Consider the following 9447-nt stretch of genomic DNA (forward strand, 5'->3'; position numbering starts at 1 on the left):
CGCAGACAGACATACATTCAATTTTATATATATAGATTGCCAAGAAAATCTCTGTGGGGGAAGGGGGGCATGATGACTGCCAGGAGAACTGCTGGGGGGGAGCCATTATGACTGCTGGGGGAACCGCTTGGGGGGAGGGGGGCATTATTATTGCTGGCGGACAGCTGGGGGTGGCATTGTGACTGCTGGTGGACCACTGGGGGGGGGGGTATTATGACTGCTGGGGGAACCGCTGGGGGGGGGAGCGGGCATTATTACTGCTGGGGGACCGCTGGGGTATGTTACTCTTATTACTAATGGGGGGAGTGTCACTATTATTACTGCTGTGGGATGTCACTATTATCGCTGGGGTGAAGGTGTCACTATTACCGCTGGGGTATGTGTACATGTGGCAGAAATGGGCAGGGCTCTTTCAGAATAGACCGGGTGCAGATTTTGACTGCTTTTTGGATGCGGAAATGCTGCAGAATTTTCCACAGAAATCTCCGCTGAGGGCATTCTGCAGTATTTCCGTGTCCAAAAAGCAGTCAGAATCTGCACCCGGTCTAATCTGAAACAGCCTTGTCCTTTTTAGAACGACGGGGGTAAAATCATACGTTGTGATAAGCCCCGCCCCCTGACGTGTTGGCACTTTGCGATACATAAGTGGGTTTTGGGTTGTAGTTTGGGCACTCGGTCCCTAAAAGGTTCGCCATCACTGGCCTAGTACATGTTTGCCCACTTCCAACTCCAATGGAGACTGACTGTAAATGGCTGGCGTGCTCTAGTATTTATGGTTTCAAGCTGTACCTGTCATTGCATACAGTCTATCTATCTATCTATCTATCAGGGTTATTGCATACAGTCTATCTATCTATCTATCTATCCATGACATCAGGAAATGAGAGAATTAGATTTTGTAGGCCGCTGCTTCCCCCTTGCGGGCTAAATAAAATAGCCGTTGGGTGGAACATACAATTTATCCGGCTGCTGTGGCTTCTTAGGAAGATATCCTAGTACTTGTTTACCCACTTCCAACTCCAATGGTAATTGGCTGGCGTGCTCTAGTGGTTCCAAGCTGTACGTGTCATAATAGAGCCTTAATGACATCACAATGCAGCTTTATAGAACATGTTGGGGCATGTTCAAGGGCGTCCGATGTTGATGACATCAGTGATGACATCACAATAGCAGGTGGCTTACTTATTCGATCTACGTGGGGGGGGGGGGCGTAACTTTCGACGACGCTCGCGAGCCATTTATCGTAGGATATTTGTACTATGCCTATAATCTTCCCAGGAGTGTACTTAACAACTTCCCAAAGTTTCATGGCGATCGGATGAATGGTGTAGTAGCGCATAAAGGACAAACAGACACGCACGCAGACACGCACGCACGCACGCACGCACGCAGACAGACATACATTCAATTTTATATATATAGATTGCCAAGAAAATCTCTGTGGGGGAAGGGGGGCATGATGACTGCCAGGAGAACTGCTGGGGGGGAGCCATTATGACTGCTGGGGGAACCGCTTGGGGGGAGGGGGGCATTATTATTGCTGGCGGACAGCTGGGGGTGGCATTGTGACTGCTGGTGGACCACTGGGGGGGGGGTATTATGACTGCTGGGGGAACCGCTGGGGGGGGGAGCGGGCATTATTACTGCTGGGGGACCGCTGGGGTATGTTACTCTTATTACTAATGGGGGGAGTGTCACTATTATTACTGCTGTGGGATGTCACTATTATCGCTGGGGTGAAGGTGTCACTATTACCGCTGGGGTATGTGTACATGTGGCAGAAATGGGCAGGGCTCTTTCAGAATAGACCGGGTGCAGATTTTGACTGCTTTTTGGATGCGGAAATGCTGCAGAATTTTCCACAGAAATCTCCGCTGAGGGCATTCTGCAGTATTTCCGTGTCCAAAAAGCAGTCAGAATCTGCACCCGGTCTATTCTGAAACAGCCTTGTCCTTTTTAGAACGACGGGGGTAAAATCATACGTTGTGATAAGCCCCGCCCCCTGACGTGTTGGCACTTTGCGATACATAAGTGGGTTTTGGGTTGTAGTTTGGGCACTCGGTCCCTAAAAGGTTCGCCATCACTGGCCTAGTACATGTTTGCCCACTTCCAACTCCAATGGAGACTGACTGTAAATGGCTGGCGTGCTCTAGTATTTATGGTTTCAAGCTGTACCTGTCATTGCATACAGTCTATCTATCTATCTATCTATCAGGGTTATTGCATACAGTCTATCTATCTATCTATCTATCCATGACATCAGGAAATGAGAGAATTAGATTTTGTAGGCCGCTGCTTCCCCCTTGCGGGCTAAATAAAATAGCCGTTGGGTGGAACATACAATTTATCCGGCTGCTGTGGCTTCTTAGGAAGATATCCTAGTACTTGTTTACCCACTTCCAACTCCAATGGTAATTGGCTGGCGTGCTCTAGTGGTTCCAAGCTGTACGTGTCATAATAGAGCCTTAATGACATCACAATGCAGCTTTATAGAACATGTTGGGGCATGTTCAAGGGCGTCCGATGTTGATGACATCAGTGATGACATCACAATAGCAGGTGGCTTACTTATTCGATCTACGTGGGGGGGGGGCGTAACTTTCGACGACGCTCGCGAGCCATTTATCGTAGGATATTTGTACTATGCCTATAATCTTCCCAGGAGTGTACTTAACAACTTCCCAAAGTTTCATGGCGATCGGATGAATGGTGTAGTAGCGCATAAAGGACAAACAGACACGCACGCAGACACGCACGCACGCACGCACGCACGCAGACAGACATACATTCAATTTTATATATATAGATTAAAGTGAAACGTGTGAGCGCTCTCATTATGCCAGGCTCATCTCGTGCCCAATAACGCCTTTCCAAGTGGCAACGAAGCCAAGTGAATGAATCCATTATTAAGACGAAATTAAACTAATGATAAGCAATACACACGGATGATAATGGAAATAGAAGGCCAAGGAAGAGACATTGGCTCACGTATATATAAAAGAGTCATCGGTGCATGTCAGGCAGGATATAAGCTGCCATTATGGGGTGTGCCACATGTTCTGTAGTATTAAGAAAGTCATACATTTTATGGCTATAGCAATGACCAGTGCAATTTTGCGCCGACACATTTTCCAAAGTGTGAAAAAAAAGTTTTTAAAAAGTTATATTCGTATGTCTTTAAAACACACAAGTCAATTAAAGAAAGCGACCGGAATGTCTGCCTGATAGTCTAAAAGCGAAAGAGTCGTCTGCTTGGAATAACAATGAGTAACGCACTAATGGCGACGATCTATACTTAGCGTTACCCAGGCTCTGCTGGAGTAAACTGTGTGTGACTAACAAATAACAAGCATTCGCTTAAGGGGCTTGAATGTAAATGGATTAGCCCTATGTGAGACTCTTATTTGCATATGCTAATTGTAAAAGCGTTCACAAAACCTTTCGGACAAAAAGTGAATTTATCTGGTTATAAAGACGGTCTATTATCAGGCAGAGATAGCTGCGCCAAGCGCTTGTTATCTGCAATTACATCATTATTGCTTTGTTTCTTCAGTAATTGGGAAGCGCGATGGGTTCCGGATGTAGAGAATCATTGTTATGAACCGTACTGGCGAGAATACCTTATTATAAAGATGTGCTGGAAATGTTTGATGGAATGTGTGTATGGAATAAGTGACGCTTATCAATCAGGGCCGTTAATTAAAAATAAAGCTACCTGTTCTTCTCATTGTGAAGAGAACCCAAGGAAGAGTCTGAGACCCGCCGACTGGTAATCGTAAGACATAGTGAGCAATTGAAGACACTGAGATAAGAGGAACGTAGGACAAGAGAAAGTAGATATCGGGTTATATTCCTCCATTCAGAATCTTATCTAGAAGAATATAGCATTCATTGGATGTGATTGGGACATGTCTTCTTTATATTGTTCTCATATCGAAAATCTGAGACAATGTTCCTCTGCTGCAGTCGTGGGCCTCCATTGGAATAAATGGACTCTCTAAGGGATCATGGCGTTTAATGGATCCACATGGTAAAGATCCATAATATAGCGTCTACAGAATGATATGGGCCCATACTTTATGTCTATTTCAGGCTGGCTCTAGGTGTAGTGATTTATAGGCCCCACTGTGCCCCCTTAGTGATTAATTGGCCTGCTAGTGCCATTTACAGGCCCCACTGTACCCCTGAGTCATTTATAGGACTTGCTGTGCCCCATGACTCATTAAGGCCTCACTGAGTCATTCATAAGTCCTCACTTTGCTGCCTGAGTCATTTATAGGCCTCATTGTGTTCCCTTAGAGATTTATAGACCTGGCTATGCCACCTTAGTCATTTACAGGCCCCACTGTACCCTAGTGATTTATAGGCCTTTCTGTGCCCCCTGAATAATTAATAAGTCTCCATTGTGCCCCGAGTCATTTATACGCCCTACTGAGTCACTGGCAATAAAATAATTAACTACCTTACTGCCATCATGCTTCCAAGAGGTCTTCCATCCTCTGCCTAGGCATCTTCTGGACAGCATCTGACATTATTGCCCCACCTGCTGGACATTGGAGCAGAAAGCGCTCAGCTTCCTACAAGCATTGCTGTCATAGTCAATTGTAGCCATGTCTTTTCAAGGTGGATACAATTAATTTCAAAGAACGAAGAATAGCATGATCTTACCTCACAGTGGGTCCCGCCATTTGCCTTGGTTTGCCGGGTGTCAACACCAGCCTAGACTGTGTGCCTTCATCTAAAATGCTATTTGCCAGGGTGCACATGGACTGTGACATAGTTGTCTCTGTAGAAGTGCCTTTGTGCACTAATTAAGGCACAGAAACCCAATAAGTGTTAGGCTGGCCATAAACCCTCAATAGCTGTCAGACAAATGAAGGTTCGGCCAATAGCTATTCCTTCCGACCCCTGCCGTATACACATATGCTTTGCCCAATAGAGAGGGGGGAAGAAGCGGTTGTTTGACATCTCAATAAGCAACTGCTTATCTCCATTAAGAACAAAAGGATCGGACACGTTGGCTTCCATACCCTTCTTTCCTCTGATATTTGCCAGCAGGAAAGTGCCGGGACCCCTCCATAGACATTAGATGTTTAGCTGGTCACATAGAAATCAGCGGCTTAGGCAGACATTCATCTAATGTGTTTGCTCAGCTTTATTCCCATAGTCATGGCCCTGGGCCTTCTTGGATTGCACTAGTTATCCACACTTTCCTACAATCTTCCACCTTGCCCAGTCTTTAGAGGTGACTATCCCGTTCATGTGGATGGGACTTGTGTAATCCCTTGCCAACAAAACAACCTCATTCAGATGAATGGAAAAAAATTTGGGCAGCAGAACTTTATGCAACAAATCTGCTACGTGTGAATAGTGCCTGATATAGTCTAACAGAATGAAGAAAAAAATGTAAAAAGGCTTCATGTGCAGAAACAGGGGGGATTCTAATAGCAGTATATAATAAGCCGCTCACCTGCTTCTACATCACACAATCTGTGGCCTATATAAGGGGCGATGCCCACTCCTCCACACCGGCCATCTGTTCACCATACCAACCGCCAAACAAAATCAGTAAAATTACATGTTGGTGCACACACCTTTTAGTTACAGAACTACAACGCATTTCAAGTCCGGACCAGCCTCTATGACAGGTAAGTCACCACTGATCAAGCCAAAAGCACTGACCCACAGCCTATGGGAATTCAGGTATAGGAGTCTACCAAGTGCATTGGTTTGATCAGTGGTGACTTACCTGATAAGGAGGCCGGTCTAGGCTTGAAACGCGTTGTAGTTCTGTCTCCACTGTGTACAAAAGCAATGATACTTCCCTCTCTGGGTTGATGTGTGCTGGTGTGGAGCTCCGTAACCAGGTATTCTGCTGATATAGACGCAATTAGAGGAGCAGCAGAATAGTCTGCCCCTCATAACAAAGGGTTCATGTCCATAGATCTAGTAGGAAGAGCAGCTCTGAAGAAGAAACTGCTGCTCTAACATGTAACATCATGTTCAGAAAGTTGTGTTTTTTTTTAGGACAAATAGGTACTTTAACATTACGCAACTCTTTTCCTTAATTCTTTGTTTAATGTGTGCAATGCATATACAGTAAAACCTATAATCTACCATCGGTGGGAGTTAAGCTTCCATTTCCGGAGGGGGCCCGTTTAGATTTTCCCAAGGGGGAGGATGTGGTGGTGGTGGTGGTGTCTATCGAATTTGCCGTATACCTATGCAAGCCACTGCTGACCTAAACTGAACTGGAATTTCCCACCATAGACCTGTGACTCCTGACCTTGCTAATCCAATAATTATCTTTACAGACATGACGACCTGCATCGAATATTACAAGATAAACAATGTGAGGCCACCATTCACATATGCTTCTCTTATTCGCTGGGTAAGTAGATTATGCGTTTTACAAATGTCTTATAGTTTGGGGTGACCATGGCAGGGTACATGCAAGTATGGAGCAGATAATGCAAGTTGCCAGTAGGAGCTGTTGGGTTCTCAGAGCTTGAAAAATAGCTCTACGTGGATTTACAGTGTATTACTATGATGTACAGAGTAGAAATACAAATACAGTATATAGGGAGCTGGTGTACTACGGAGAACGGCTGGTAACGCCAAATATCTTGTATCCTATAGGCAATTCTGGAGTCACCGCAGAAGCAGCTGGCATTAAATGAAATCTATCACTGGTTTACAAAAATGTTTGCTTTCTTCAGACTTAATAAGGTCACTTGGAAGGTAATGTTGCTTTAACATTGACTTAATATTACAACCCCTGCTCTAGTAAGGACATCATGGGTAGGGGAGGGGAGAACCAAACTTTTAGCCGGATTGGAAAGGCACTGCATAGAGCAGATTTTGCTTCAGGGCACTTGGTGCGATGGTTGCCCATTGACCTCAACCTGAAGTAAAGGGAACCCGTTACCATAAATTTTGCTATTAAGACACACATGTTCAATGCGTTACACACATGTATTTGTCTAAAAATACAGAGTAAGAGTCATCCCAAATTCTTACTTTTATTCTTTGCCATCCTGTAAATAGCCTGGTCTTGAGTCATCCAGGCAGTGCCACCTTATGACTGCTGCTTCCCCAGGCTCCTGGCCTCAGGGCTCATTATGCTGAAAGAGCATGCATACGTCGTGCAGCCCTCTGCTTGTGTCCTCAACGCACGTGCAGTACACTTTACTGCGCATGCACCAGAAGATGCAAACAGAGGTCTCTATCCCACTTCACTGTGCTGTGCATGCGCCAAATATGCTAGCAGAAAGCCACATGGCATTGCACATGATTTCCGTGCCACAAGCGATGATGTCAGGAGCCAGGGGAAGCAGCGGTCATGGGGAGGGGGGAATAATTAGCCGGCAGACATAGTGACTTGGGGAGCTGCAGGCATTGCCTGGATGACTTAAGACTGGCATTTACATACAGAGCGCCAAAGTATAAAACTAAGAATTCTGTTTAAGACAAATGCATGTGTGTAATGCATTGAACATTCTAGATAGCGCTATGGTGCGTCTTAAAGCGGTATTCCAGGCATTTAACCCCTTGCACTACTGATAACCTAGGATAGGTTATTAGTAGTTAATTAGCGGGGGCCCACTGCATGGGTCCTCCGCTCCGCACTCACTGCAGTGGTCTGGATATTGACGACTCCATCCACATCAGGATGGGAGGCAGAAGTCCCATAGAAGTGATGGCTCTCATTACACTTCCAGCTCCAAGCCCTGTGCGGATGTGCAGCCTTGCTGCAGTGTGTGTCAGGGCTGAAATCAGATGATCGCAGGGGGTCCTGAGTGGTGGACCCCACCGATCAACTACTAATAACCAATCCTGAGCTTTTAATAGTGAAATTTCTAGTAACCGCTTCCCTTTAAATAATATGTATAGTCTGTAGAATATTTTGAAAACTTCATCTTAGTAGACATTTGGGCAATTGTGAGCCCCCATTGAGCTTGGGGGGAAACACATGCTCTACACTTATTAAGACAAGGGTGGAGTAAAGTGGGAGCCCACTTTAACTCTGTGACCACATATACACAAAGCCTTAAAGAGCATCAGTGGGGTCCACGGACATCCCCGACAGGTAAAGGCAACAGGGAGGTACAATACTCAGGGAGTGGAGTCTCATATACCACTTTACACAGGGAACAATAAACATTTTTAGGCCGGCTCCGTATGGGCATATTTGCCTGTGCAATACACAGAAAATAGAACCCATTGATTTCAATGGGTTCGTTCCCGTTTCCGTATTTTACGTGGGCATTTCGGTTACATAAACAAAATAAAAAAAGGCACATGTTCTATTTTTCTGCAAATTCGCACACCAAAGGTTCCCATAGAAGTCAATGGGGGTGCACAAATGCGTGCGCAATATGCAAGGAGAGGCGTGAATCAGTGTAATTGCGCTGGAAAAAAAGAACACATCTTGAACTCATTAACAATTTCCATTTCTTTGCTTGCTGCACACAGGTGGACATGCCTTGCGCCTGCAAACAGTGCGGTAAAATACGCTGACGCGCACGCAAAAAAAAAAAGCATCGTTCATTCCATAAAGACGCCATGCTCAGACGTACGCAAATATGCTTCTGTGTAGCAGGCCTAATCTCATTTTACTGGTCTGAACTGGTTCGATCATCTTCAGTGGTCGCTCTAACGGACCTTTTCAGATAAAGGGTGGTTAGTCTGTACTGGGAATATGCTAGGAAATGTTTCGCTGTAACGAGAGTGCCGTAGAATGATTAGTAACGAGCGGTGCCTGGGGCGTCATGTTACTCATGTAAAGACACATCGCATATGACATCTTGGGCATGTATTGCTCCATTTCTGAGGTAATGTGCTGGAATCCCTAACAAACACTTCACTATGAACATCCGGCAAGAAATCCGCAGTTGTTAGTGTAATGGGTTTACCAGAGCGGAGCTGTCAGACACCGCAGGGATAACATCGATTTGGCCATCTACCTAATTTTCATGTTCCTTTCTCCCCCCAGAATGCCGTGAGACACAACCTGAGCCTACACAAATGTTTTGTACGAGTGGAGAACATTAAAGGGGCCGTGTGGATGGTGGACGAGCTGGAATTCCACCGGAAGCGGGTTGTGCGGAGCTGTCGCTGATCGGTCCACCGTACAGGCGGCTCCTTGTATACAGGCCGTCCTCCCTTTATATAGTGTAAATCCCTCTCTGACAATAAAAGCCGACTGCTCCCATGTCTGCCTGAATCTAGCGGCTCCGATTAATTGCTCGTCTGTACATGTGCTGTGGCTTATTACACGGCCCGAGTGTGAGATCTGCTACATCTCTATCACAGCTGTAAATGTGACATAAGTTGAAGTTGTAGATCAGGAAATGTGCGTTTTCCATTACTGCTAGAACTAATTAACTCTCGCCACTTGCGGAAACATGGAGGTTCAAGTTTGTTGCTATGTTTTCCAACTAAATA

At 45.5% G+C, this 9447-nt stretch overlaps 1 protein-coding gene across 4 annotated transcripts in view; it reads left to right on the forward strand.

Moving 5' to 3' along the window:
* FOXP3 (forkhead box P3) overlaps positions 1-9211 on the forward strand; it is a 70784-nt gene extending 61573 nt beyond the window's left edge. For all 4 annotated transcript variants that reach the window (XM_066579762.1, XM_066579763.1, XM_066579765.1 and 1 more), the window contains 3 exons: positions 6315-6391; positions 6640-6741; positions 8996-9211. In XM_066579762.1, coding sequence (XP_066435859.1) covers positions 6315-6391; positions 6640-6741; positions 8996-9121 — 305 coding nt within the window. In that variant the 3' untranslated portion in view covers positions 9122-9211. The remainder of the gene's footprint in view (positions 1-6314; positions 6392-6639; positions 6742-8995) is intronic.
* The last annotated feature ends 236 nt before the right edge of the window (positions 9212-9447 follow it).

The sequence above is a fragment of the Eleutherodactylus coqui genome, chromosome 10 (assembly GCF_035609145.1).
Source record: "Eleutherodactylus coqui strain aEleCoq1 chromosome 10, aEleCoq1.hap1, whole genome shotgun sequence".
Classification (NCBI taxonomy): domain Eukaryota; kingdom Metazoa; phylum Chordata; class Amphibia; order Anura; family Eleutherodactylidae; genus Eleutherodactylus; species Eleutherodactylus coqui.